The 13006-nt window shown below is 51.8% G+C and overlaps 1 protein-coding gene across 3 annotated transcripts in view; it reads right to left on the minus strand.

The window, feature by feature from the left end:
- CGN (cingulin) overlaps positions 1-13006 on the minus strand; it is a 65508-nt gene that overhangs the window by 10217 nt on the left and 42285 nt on the right. For all 3 annotated transcript variants that reach the window (XM_038383020.1, XM_038383017.1, XM_038383019.2), the window contains exons 16-18: positions 10268-10357; positions 6811-6894; positions 1489-1607 (exon numbers count right to left, since the gene is read on the minus strand). In XM_038383020.1, the coding sequence (XP_038238948.1) occupies positions 1489-1607; positions 6811-6894; positions 10268-10357 (293 nt within the window). The remainder of the gene's footprint in view (positions 1-1488; positions 1608-6810; positions 6895-10267; positions 10358-13006) is intronic.

Genomic DNA, 13006 nt, shown 5'->3' on the forward strand with positions numbered 1-13006 from the left:
AGTGCCACAACCTCTGGATGATGTATTTTTCCACTGCATAACACTAGGCAGCAAACAATGAGTGGATTCAACCATGTGAGTTACACCAATTAGGAATGCCTGTTTTTAAAACTCTAGTCTGAGATAGGGACACACCCCCTCTCCCCCCCAAGGCAGTCTTTCAAGACTTGTCTATGTGAGAGACGTGCATTTTGGGGGTTATTTTAAACCAAATTCTGTTAAATCAGTATCAAATGGACACTCGGATTTCAATGTATTTACATTTTAAATAAAACGTTCACATTGGGGAACGCTCAAACTGAAACCAGGGCATCCACACGGGGGTTGAAGCGGTTTAGCTAAAATCAGTTTAAAAATTGGTATTAACTGAGTGCGACCCACTGCATAGATGGTTTTCTTTTCACCATTTTTTTTTTAAACCTGGCAATGGCTGCTCTTGCTGCCGAGAGCCCTGTAGCAGGGGCTGTCCGCACAGCTGGTTATTCTGCCTCATGCCACTAGGGTAGTTCAAACCCAGCCAGAAACACAAGTAAGTGAGGTACTGGCCCTCTCCTGCCAGCTAGGAGAAAGGCTTCTGATTCGATATGGCAGAGACCCTTCTCCACGCCTGCACTGATCGGGAGTCAGTTCCAGGCTGCCACGGTTGGTACCAGACCGCTGCTGAACTCGCACGTGCCAGTTAAAGGGTTAACTGCACATTCTCGCGCCACTTTGCACAGGAATGTTGTTGATACTTATGCAACATCTGACCTCTCCTGAAAGCGGTTATTATGAAATTAACCCTCGGAACATGCCTGGGAGACAGATCAGGCTGAGGTCCATTTTGAAAAGGGGCGTGAGGGAGAGAAATGGGACTTAGGATGGAGAGGATTCTGGATGTGAAGTCCCACGGAGCAGCACCAGTACTACCAAATGAAACCCCTTCCTGAGGCTGCAAAGCAAGATCAGGGCACAGATGGGGCTAGAACCCATGCACTCCCCTGAAACTGCAGTCCTGTGCAAAGACCCTTGAGCTTTCTGGTTAGTGCATGGGGTGGGGGTAAGCATTCCTATACTCCATTAGCAGCTCTGCTACAGACATCGGAGGAATCACATGCCTGTTACATGCATCAGTTTCCCTATCTAAAACTGGGGGTGGCGATTCCCTCCATCTCTGTGCAGAGGGGCCGAGACACTTATATTGGTAAAACTTTACAGTGTAAACCAAGGCTGGTTGTCAGTTCAGGTTTGAATTTTTACTGATATGGTTATACCGGTGCAACCCCTAGTGTAGACACAATTATACCAATATAGCTTAGTCTCCTTTCCACAGAGGAATAGCTATACTGGTCGAACTGCATCCGCTCTGGGGGGTGTGAAGGGAAGGGTTGTAGCTCTCTATACTGTTAGAGTGATATAACCTGTGTTTAGACAAAGACTTAGCATTGAGTGCTTTGTGCTCTTCTGCCAGACAGGGCCAGGTCCAATTACTGTTTCCCCATCTTTTACCTCTCTTCTGCCTGCAGCTTATCCTGCAGTTCCTGGATCTGTGACTCCAGCTGAGACAAACTGGCGCTCGGTTTCTGCAAGCCTTCCGAGCTGGCCAGTCGGCTTTTCAGGTCTTTGTTCTGATGGGAGAAATTACACCTGATTAGTCACCCAAGAAACCAACAGCCAGCAGCAGAGTGAGAAAGTTGGCCTTATAAACAAGCAGAGAAGGAACGGAGCATTATGTAAACCCCGGCAGTGAGTCAAGCTCTGCGAAATCCCTTTCATAAATAGGAAGCTTAATGCGTTGGGTTATATAATGGCAAACATTAAAAATGTTGCCAACTGAGCGTAGTTTAAAACTGTGTGTGGAATCAAAGCGCTAAAAACAGGTGAAGACAGTTCTCCCGCTCTGCAAAGCCAGTGCAGTCAGAACACGCTGGCTAGGATCACAGGCCAGAGAATAGCTTACATCTCCATTTAGGCCATGCCTCCCAATGCTCCATCACGATCAGCAGGAAAAACTGCACACCACCCCCCAGAATGGAATTTACCTGCCCACAGTCCTGTACGGATACAGGTGTAGCAGCAAGCCAAAGCTCTCCTGCAGGGACACAATCCAGTGCAGAACTCAGATATTAATGACCAGTGTATTTAATAGCTTCCTCAGCCCAAAGAGCTAAATTTGCCAGCTTCACCTCCTTCCCTAAGAGCCATCACAGCTCCTCTAGCCTGCTCCACATGAAGCGACAGCAGAGACAACACCAATATTAAACACGCCTCGGTAACTGGCAACGTCCAGGAGGGAGAAAGAAGGCTGAAAACTTTTGAAGAATGAGCTCAATGCACTGCAGGGAACTTTGTGACTTTTTGCACCACCTGAAGTCAGCAGCTCAAGCTGAGTGTTGTTTTGTCCTTGTTAATTACATGCAGAGAACAAGAACAGCTTGAAGGATTTGCTTTTTTAAGCCAGCACACACTTGTGTAACAGAACATTTGGTAACACAAGTCCGGACAGGCAGTGCTGCATGTTCACAGCAGCCCAGGCTGTAGTTTACCACTACGTTTTTTTAAAACTTTGGAATTAAGAGTCCATCTACGAATTAAGGTGCATCGCGGCAGGAAAAGCTGTCTAGGAGCATCGGCAGCAATTTCGAGTCATTACAGACCCGGTCTTAAGTCACCCGGTTCCTCTAAAGCACGGGTCAATGAGTTCTGGGGCTCCCAATGGATTTGAAACATGAGTCAGTTTGGGTCTGCAGATAGACCCTTAAGATATGGGCCTTGTAGTAAGATGAAGCCCTGAAACATAAACCCTTACATCAGAGGCCCGGTATGAGGCCTAAGGCCTGAACTAAAGTAATGGTCAAGACTTTGCTGACATAAAGCAAAATTAAGCTGTGAGCCGGAGGCAGGCCCAGCTCACAGAACCTGGCAAGGAAAGGGCTGATGTTGCAAAAATACACAAACCTACAAGGCACTGGACGCTAGAGAGATAAACACATGCTAGGACGGTACCAGAACACTCCGATACTTGCACATTCCACACAGATAACAAGGAACAGGTTGACCCACCATAAAGACGGGGCAAAGGGATACTATGATGGAGAGTTGTTTTGTTCAAACCAACATGTACAAGGTGAGCGGCGGCACCTTACTGCGTAGAGGGATTGCACCTCAATGCATAAGGAGTGATGTGTAACTTGTTTGTACCCGTGTATAAGTGCAGCCCTGAGGGGTTGTCTTTGTCCGGCCTAGGGGCCAGTGGAGTGTCCCACCACGGATTAGCTGGTCCATTGTTGGGGGCACAAATTCGTACTAGTCCTGTAGAGTCTGCGGGGAACTATTCCCGAGCTTCATTTGACAATAAACCTGGCCGGGTGCCTTGGTACCTTATTGGAGTCCGTGGTCATTGGGGGGGTCTCTCGGGGGCTGCTGTGTCAGCGATCTGCAGAGCCGGGGCAGCACACAGAGGGAACACATGCACGCAACCGACTGTTATCAACATTGAGCAGAGCACCAAATCAGTGACGTCTCATGACAGGCCTCAGGTCTGTGTTTCTGCACAGCTCCACTGCCGATTGCCCCGGCATAAGACTGGTGGAGATGCTCTGTGCCACATCCCCCCTAAGCGTGTAAAAGGAAGGAAGGGGCGAGGGCAAAGAACCCTGCCCTCCGGCTAGTTGATGTTGCTACATGGGGCCGCGTTGCAGCCAAGGTGCACGTTAGAGCTGCCCTGGGTGCAGCTTTAGCTCCGGTAGCCTCAGTATCCGGAAGAGACACAAAGCCACTGGCACCTCAGCCTCCACTCCAGCGCTGTGCCTAGCCAGGTCCCAGTCTCTGAACTCAAACCCCAAGAGTTTCTTGTGGATGGCAGGTGACAAAGCCTCCCACCCCAAGCCCTCCCTCTCCCTGCCTTCGGGAACAGCTCCTGGCAGCGAGGTCAGCATTCTGGGATGGCAGGAGAGAGCTGTCTCTTGGACCCCAATAGCTCAGGGCCTCCCTTCTCCTGGAAAGGCAAAGGGCATCAGCCTGCTCATAGAGGCCCCATCTCCATATCTACAAAGGAGCCAGGAGACCTGAGAATATTGACTGCACGACAACCTGCAACAAGAGCTCGCTGCACCCTTGCAACCAGGTTAAGAACAAACCCCAACAGCTTAACGCTTGAGCCCTGTTGCAGGTTGCTCTGGTTCCAGGCAGCACTAACGAGATGCCCTGGCTCACAGCTGTGCGGGAGGCAGGGGCCTTGGGAGGGTCACAGTGCTGGACAGAACACAGCGGACAGTTATTCTCAGAGGTAAGGCAGGGCGGAGAGTTACACAGCTGCTCTCCGGCAGTCCCTTGTGGCACATGCTCGTACAACACCTCCATGGATTGCTGCAGAGTTTGCTTCCACTGAAGGCCGTTTGGGACACTATTACACTGCAGCTGGGAGCGAGTCTCCTAGGCTGGGCAGGCAGATAGCAAAGCAGAGGGGCAGATCTCTGAGACAGCCAAAGAACTAAACTATTTAGGACTCCCCACCCTCCTTTTACCGACAGCCCCTGCATTTCACCTATAAATTCCTCTTCCCCTTTAAGTTTCAGAGTAGCAGCCGTGTTAGTCTGTATCCACAAAAAGAAAAGGAGGACTTGTGGCACCTTAGAGACTAACAAATTTATTTGAGCATAAGCTTTTGTGAGCTACAACTTCCCCTTTAAGAATTAGGCCAAGCCCAAGGTTCTCAGCCTCCCAGGGCACACGGCTAGCCTCACTCCCCTGCAGGCAGGGAGAGGTTTATGGGAGTTCCAGGGGATTAGAAAATCATGTCCATTAAGAGCTCCCTACACAAGGTGCAACACGCCTGGGGCCCCCCCCGAGCTGGGTGTGTGCAATAAACTGAAAATTAAGAATAAGGATTAGGAGAAGAGACACTCCTTATTATCCTAGCCGCCTTTGGAATGCCACTGGAGGGATCGCAGAGCCGCTGGCAGGAGGCGCAACGATGCTGCCAGAAGAAATCCTGAGGATCTCCGACTCTGTCCCTGCTTGGAAAGGAGGTTAAATACTTCAGCCATTCGCAGCATTTTGCTGCTCATATTCCAGTAGCCCCCAGAGACACCAAACAGGGCCCACTGGAGCAGGGACTGTGTCACATCTGGCATAGAGATCATATAGTCATACTTTGGGATGCAAATGAGAGAGAGGGAAGGGAGGACAGGGATACAGACTCTTCTTTGCATAGATGGGCTGGGACCACAGCATATATTGATTGTTTCTATTATGGTAACATGGCCCCGATCCTTGACCGGGGTTCCTTTTTGTGTTAGATGCTGGGCAGATGAGGAAGACAGACAGACCATCCCTTCTGCAGAGAGCTTCAGACCGAGATATCGAGAATAACACAACAAGTCACAGATTGCAAGGCCAGAAGGGACCAGTGCAATCACTTAGTCTGACCTTCTGTATGACGCAGAGAACTGCCCCCAAATAATTCCCAGAGCAGAGCTTTTAGAAAAACATCCAGTCTTGATTCAAAAAGTTATCAGTGATGGAGAATCCACCATGACCCTTGGTAAACTGTTCCAGTGGTTAGTTACCCACCTGTTAAAAATTTACCCCTTATTTCCAGTTTGAACTTGTCTAGCTTCAACGTCCAGCCATTAGATTATCTTAGACCTTTCTCTGCTAGACTGAAGAGCCCATTGTTAAATATTTGTTCCCCATGTGGGTGTTTAGACTAATCTAGCCACCCCTTAACCTCTTTGTTAAGTTACCTAGTTTGTGCTCTTTGAGTTTATAACTCTCAGGCATGTTTTCTAATCCTTTAATTGTTCATGTGGCTCTTCTCTGACCGCTCTGCAATTTATCAGCATTCTCCTTGAACTGTGGGTGCCAGAACTGGACACAGGATTCCAGCAGGAGTCACATCAGTGCCTAGTACTGAGGTAAAATAACCTCCCGACTCCTACCTGAGATTCCCCCGTTTATGCCTCCCAGGATTGCATTAGCCCTTTGGCGACAGCATCACACCAGGAGTTCACACTCAGCTGGTCACCCACCACGACTCCCAAATCTTTTTCAGAGTTGCTGCTTCCCCCAGGTGGATGAAATGGACGCAACGTGAGGATCAAACAACAGAACAAGCAGAGTTCAGCAGGCGTCCTGGCCTGACAGCACCAGACAGGAGGTGTCACTGCAGAGGCAGGTTTTGAGGATGCTAACGTGAGGTGACAGCTTTATGAACTGGGATGGGGGTAGGGGTGGCATAGGAGACTGTGAAATAGTGTAGAAGGGGTTGGGGGACTTTTGTTGATAAAGAAAAACAAGCGGGACCAGTAGAGTCGGTCTTGCGTAGAAAAAGCAGGCTGGTGATGAGCTAAGACCATCACATTGTGGGCAGTAGCAAAGGGGCAGACCTATTGCTCCAGGTGACCCAATTCCCCACCTGGGGCAGGGTCGCTCCCTGCAGGACACAGTCTGCAGCATTCTCTCCAGCCTAGTTTTAAAACTCCCAAGCAAAGGAGGCTTCCACTCCTCTCCTTTGGGGACCCTGCCACCGCCAGATAGATCTCTGGGTGAGGAAGCTTTTCCAGGATCAGAGCAAGATGATCAACCAAGTCACAAGAGCAAGCTGGTTTAAATGCATTTTCTAGAGTTGTCACTTGCAGGAGGAGGCAGACTTGCAACCCCTTGACATCTCAGCATTTGCAAGAAACCACAAGAGCAGCCATCAGCAACCCAAGCAGACAGCAGGGCTAGCTCTAGGAGAGGCAGAGCAGTGCAGCAGCACATCCCAAGCAGCACTGGCTGCCAGCATTGAAAGAGGTGTCCAAATCCCGCATCTGGTCACAGCCTTACCTGCCTCTCCAGGGAGATCTTGTCGCACTCCAGGTCCTGCCGGCTGGAGCGCTCCTGCAGCAGCTCTGTACGCAGCTGGTCAATCTGAAGGAAGGAAGGTTGGTTTTGTTTAGGGGTTATTTCTGGTCAGACTGGTGTGTCTTCTCTCAGCCAGTGGCAGTTCTCTCCCTGGCAGACAGCTAAGGTTCCCGAGGTCATTCATGGCTACAGCCAGTCAGAAGACTGGCGGGGCAGTTCAGGAACTCCCAAATTCTAATCTTGGCTATTACACACGTCCTGAGTCTCTTCCCCACGATGTGCCTCAAGTTTCTCCACCTGTAGCCTGCCTTTCCTGCGGAGGGCTGTAAGGATTAGAGGCAGCACTGCATTTCAAGGGGGGCTGTGTGTTTCCAAAGCCAACAGAAGCTAGGCACAATTGGCATTTTTGGGGAAATCAAAGGCGCCAGGGCCTAATTCTTAATTCAGCCCACGTCCCTCACGATCAACGGAGTCACACCAGTGGCAGTCTGGAGTGGCTGGCCCATAACACATGATAAGTAGCGGGCACTGTGGTCCCATTTCATTAATGTGGGTTCCATGGGAGCTGAAAGCAACTATACTAAGATTCCAGTTCTCTGTGGAACAGCCAGGGGGCCTCCGCCAGGGCCAGGGCCCCTTTGTGCCAGGCGCTGTACGAAGTCCCCCCCGCAGAGTTCGGTCTGAGTAGGCAGGACAGAAGGAGTATCCCTGTTTTACAAACCGATACTGGAAGGCTGGGCTATCTAGATCAGCCCCTAGGCCAGGACCTGGAAGACATCAAACCCTCACCCATAGGCCCACCCTGCTTAAGTCACTGCTATGTGCTAGGTCTTCAACTGAAACTTGCTGTCATCAGAGGGATAAATCTTTGGTGGGTTGCAGGCCCGCTCTGGCAACCAGCGGCAGGGATGGAACAAAGCATCATTAAAAGGGGAAACTGTTCTCAGCTGCCGTCCATTCCCCATGGCTGGTGTGAGCACTCAGCAGTGTATGCTGCTCCTCTGCTGTGGCAGCTGGGTTCACTGAGTTAGAGAAACCATGAATACCCAGGGACCTGGAAGAGATGCATGTACAGCAAGGTGCAGCCCAGCTTGAGATCATGGCTTGGCAGAGTCCCTGATGCTGGTTAATTGCATACGAGACACTGTACAGAGGCTGCAGCACATTTCATCCCTAGCGAGATTAGATCATTGTTTACTCAGCAGCCAGATCTTTTCTATTTTCTTAACGTTCGCCAAGGTCAGGCGCTAGACTTGCTGCCAGCCCCCTGCCAACAACGCCCTTCCCTTTGCCAGACAGGGTGGAGGCGGATCAGTGTGGATAGCCAAACCAACGGGTGTTTTCACTGATGTGAGCGGAGACCATGCGGGGATGTTCTTACACTGCAGCTGGGAGGTTCGGATCCCATTGGCGCTCTACAAACAGCTGTGTGAACACTGCGGACTCTCTAGCCCCTGGGTCTGAGCTCGGAGGACTGGCCCGAGCCTCTGCCACAACGTCCACACTGCTATTCTGAGTGCAGTGGCCATGCCCCGTTAGCACGAGTCTGTCCCAGCCGCAGTGTAGACTAAGGTTGCTAACTAGCTAATCACACAAACCCAAACACCCTTGCCACGCCCTTTCCTCAAGGCCACACCCTGCACCACTCCTCCTCTGAGGCCCCACACCCCTACTCGCTCCATCCCCTCTCCCTCAGTTGCTCGCTCTCCCCCACCCTCACTCACTTTCACCGGGCTGGGGCTAGGGGTTTTGGAGTGTGGGAGGGGGCTCCAGGAGGGAGATGGGGTGCAAGAGAGGGTTCAGGGTGCAGGCTCCAGCTGGGTGGCGTTTACCTTGGGCGGCTCTTGGAAGAGATTGGCACATTTGGTTTCTAGGCTCAGGGGTGGCTAGGCAGCTCTGCACACTGCCCCTGCCTGCAGGCACCGCTCCGCAGCACCAGTGGGCAGCGCTCAGGGCAGGGGCAGTACGCGGAGCCGCCTGCTGGCTGTTTCTGGGAGCCGCGCAGCACCAGGGCAGGTAGGGATACTGCCTTCGCCCTGCTGCGCTGCCAACAGGACTTTGACCTATTAAAATCTCCCAGATTGCCTTTAATAGTCACCAGGAGATTGAGGCATATTCTGGGAGACTCCCAGCCAATCCTGGAGGGTTGGCAACTCTCATGTAGACACACCCAAAAGACCTGGCAGGAGAAGTTAGGCTCTTATTGCTGTTGCGCATGGATAAATTTTCTTAAGACATCAGTGATCTGCAGGGCATTTGCAGTGCATCTCCCCTTCACCTACTGATGGATGTTAGCCATGCCCCCACCTGGCACTAGGTGCTGCACAAACACAGAAGAAAAGAGTCCTGCCCCGGAGATCTTACAATCCAGGTATTGCAACCCATTTCTGTTCCTCACTTTCCCAGTCTGAAACAGAGCTCAGACTTTGACGGCACCCAGATTAGTAAATGTTTAGGCCAGTAGGGACCATTATGATCTAGTCCACTGGTTCTCAAGATTTTGAACTGGTGACCCCTTTCACATAGCCAGCCTCTGAGTGCGACCCCCCTTACAAATTAAAAACACTTTTAAATATATTTGACACCGTTATAAATGCAGGAGGCAAAGCGGGGTTTGGGGTGGAGGCTGACAGCTGGCAACCCCTCATGTAATAACCTCGTGACCCCCTGAGGGGTCCCAACCCCAGTTTGAGACCCCCTGATATAGTCTGATGTCACACATGAACGTCGGCCAGAGAACTTCACCCAATGTACCAAGCTAGAGCAGACCTCTGAGAAAGGGATGTCCAGTCTTAACTTAAGCTGCATGCGATGGAGAATTTAGGACCATTTAGTGATAGGTATGTAGAGTCTGAATAACTGTGGCTACTTGGAGAGTACACCAGGGTTGTACCTGGCTCTAAGAAGCACTGAGCCTAACAGGCAGGCAGTCCCCAAACTTTTTGCAACTTCTCCATAGACCACTGATGGCTTAGCACGACAGAATAGCTGGCTTGGGGCTGACAGCTGGCTTTCAGATTCTATGCATCAGAAATTAGGGAGCAGACAAAATAGAGTCTGCAATTCAAAAATATGTTCCCTGCACAGCACTTCCAGGTCTGGCTCTAATATGAGTTAATAAGCCATAGATCAAAAGGAGAATTCTGTTCGGAAAATTTAAGCGCCAAAAAAGCCATTCCACCTGTATGTAACCTGTTCTCTCTGTGCCATTAAGATAATCACCTTGCAATTCAAAATGCACTTGCAGCGTCCATAGGGTTCTGCAATTTGGATTCAAAAACCAGCAACATAGGTAGAGATGGGAGCGGTCAGAAGGCCACCAGAGAAACGAGTTACAGCAGGAATCTATAATTCACCACGCCAGGTCTCCATTAACCCACTGGATGAAGCTGGGCTATGGTGTGGTTTTCAAACCCTTCCCTTTGCAGCACACTCCTACCTGGTCTCTGCTGCGGTTAATCCGGTCGGTCAACAGCTCCACCGTGTTCCTCTCCTCCTCCAGCTCCACCTCGAGGCACTTGGATTTCTCCTGTGAGCAGAGCCCAGGTTATTCTAGCTTCAGATTCTGGGAAGGACGGGGGCGGGGGGCAGTGGTGAGCTGGAGCCGGTTCGCTGGAACCGGTTGTTAAATTTAGAAGCCCTTTTAGAACCAGTTGTCCCACGAGGGACAACTGGTTCTAAAAGGGCTTCTAAATTTAACAAGTGGCCAAAAGTGGCGCCTTAGAAAAATTTGCCAGGGAAAATTTGCTTAGGGAAAATTTGTGGGTGCAGCTCCCCTCCCCGCCCCAGCTCACCTCCGCTCCGCACTCCCCCCGCCCAGCTTCCCGCGAATCAGCTGTTCGCGCGGGAAGCCTGGGAGGGCTAAGAGGCAAGTGGTGGTTTTACACTCAGGCCCAGGGAGGCGGAGGCAGAGCAGAGGTGAGCTGGGGCGGAGGGGAGCGAGGAGGGCCGCCCGCGCCGCAGCAGGTAACCCAGGAGCACGCAGGGGAACCGCTCCCCGCCCCAGCTCACCTCCGCCTCCCTGGGCCTGAGCGCGAAGCCGCCGTCTGCTTCTCAGCCCTCCCCGGCTTCCTGCGTGAACAGCTGATTCGCGGCAAAGCAGAGCAGGGCGGTGCGTTCAGGGGAGGAGGCGGAGACGGAGCGGAGGTGAGGTGGGGCCAAGTGGGGGGCAGGGAGCTGCCAGTGGGGGCTCTGCACCCACCAAATTTTCCCCATGGGTGCTCTAGCCCCGGAGCACCCACGGAGTTGGTGCCTAAGGCGCCACTTTTGATGTGATCAGTGGGGGGAGCAGCTGCTCCCCCTGTTCCCCCCCTCGCTACGCTCCCCCGCCTCTAGGAGCCAGAGGGACCTGCCGGATGCTTCCCGGGAGCCACCCCAGGTAAGCACCACCAGGACTCCCCACCTCGCCCCCCAGCAGGTCCCTCTGGCTCTTGGGGGGGGGGGGAAGGGTGGGCACCCACTACGGTGGCCCACGAGACTCTCCTGCCCAGATCCAGGGCAGTCGGTGGGGGGGGGCGTGCAGGAGTCGGGGGGCACAACCCCCTCACGGGGTGAGGAGGGAACCAGTTGTTCAGATTTTGGCAGCTCATCACTGGGGGGAGGGGGTGTTTATGGGACACTACTGCTCTCCACCCCAACCTTGGATCAGACAGAGGGCCATTCACACAGTGTGTTGTGGCACTCGCAGGAGTTATGGGTGCACTAAGACATCAGTGTGCTCAGAAATGGTGAAGCTAGGCGGTTAACCCCAAGAGTGCTGGAGTAAGGATAGGAACGTGATGGGGATTCAGTGGGAGAGCTCGGTAGGACTCCCAAGACCCTATTCCTGAAACATGAGCCACACAAGTTGGTCCCCGGGCCTGTGTAGAGCCTCACTGCCTGCCACGGGGCTCTGAGAGCCCCAGGGGCTGCCCCTACAGAACAACCTGCTGGAAGGAGATTCCGAGCATCCTTTCTAGAAAGGGCTACTGATTTCAGGTGCCCAACAGGAGGCACCGTTGGCTGAATTGCCAAAATGCTGAGCGCCCAGAACTGGAGTCAGTGGCAGGTGGACCTCACTTTTTTCCAGAGGTGCTGAGCAAGGGTGCCTCAAGCCAGGCAACCAAAAATCAGTGGCTATTTTAATTTTGACAAGGCACTGACCCCAACCCATTAATTCCTGCATCACAGAGCCAAAACTTTAAGGACTCCTACGGCCAGGTCGGGGGAGAGGGATGGGGGGCAGAAGGGCTTCAGATTTGGAAAGCCATTTATTCTCTGAGGCCAGACAGGAGATACCTTGGTCCCCAGCATTTACAATTTACACTCTCTGAAGGGGGGCATTTGTCAGCCAACCTGGAGGGCGGGAGGGAAAGACCCCTCATAAAATCCCTTCTCCGGTGCACTGGAGATTTCAATGCAGATTGCAGCAGACAGCCAGTTAAGCAACTTTAGAACCTGTCTGCCATGGGATTTGAATCATGCTTGAAAATAAGAGTCTGATCCCTCGTTAAGTTTCACTGCCGCTACATTGGCTTCAAACCATACAGTTTGCATGGACAATACAGAAGGTTCAAGTGCATCTGAAGCCTTTCCTGAACTCAAACGTGGCTTGGAAAGCCATGATCTCCAGACACCGTGTTTGAGGCTGCTTGGGTTCTGCTGTCTCTGCTCTGTTCCACACCACTAAAGCTATTTGATTTTTCTAAGAGATTGGTTTGGGTTGGATCTGCTTGGGAGCTTCATCTAAAATGTACTGGTGAACGAGGACTTGGATTTGATCCGAAAGGATTTAAGTTTTACCATAAGGTTCGTTGCGGATCACTACAGACCTGCACAAAGAATCTCAAGCCTGCTGTTTCATAGATTCATAGATACTAAAGTCAGAAGGGACCATTCTGATCATCTAGTCTGACCTCCTGCACAGCGCAGGCCACAGAATCTCACCCACCCACTCCTATGAAAAACCTCACCCATGTCTGAGCTATTGAAGTCCCTAAATCATGGTTCAAAGACTTCAAGGAGCAGAGAAGCCTCCCTCAAGTCAACCATGCCCCATGCTACAGAGGAAGGCGAAAAACCTCTAGGGCCTCTCCAATCTGCCCTGGAGGAAAATTCCTTCCCGACCCCAAATATGGCGATCAGCTAAACCCTGAGCATATGGGCAAGATTCACCAGCCAGATACCCAGGAAAGAATTT

The sequence above is a fragment of the Dermochelys coriacea genome, chromosome 24, assembly GCF_009764565.3.
Source record: "Dermochelys coriacea isolate rDerCor1 chromosome 24, rDerCor1.pri.v4, whole genome shotgun sequence".
NCBI classification, from domain to species: domain Eukaryota; kingdom Metazoa; phylum Chordata; order Testudines; family Dermochelyidae; genus Dermochelys; species Dermochelys coriacea.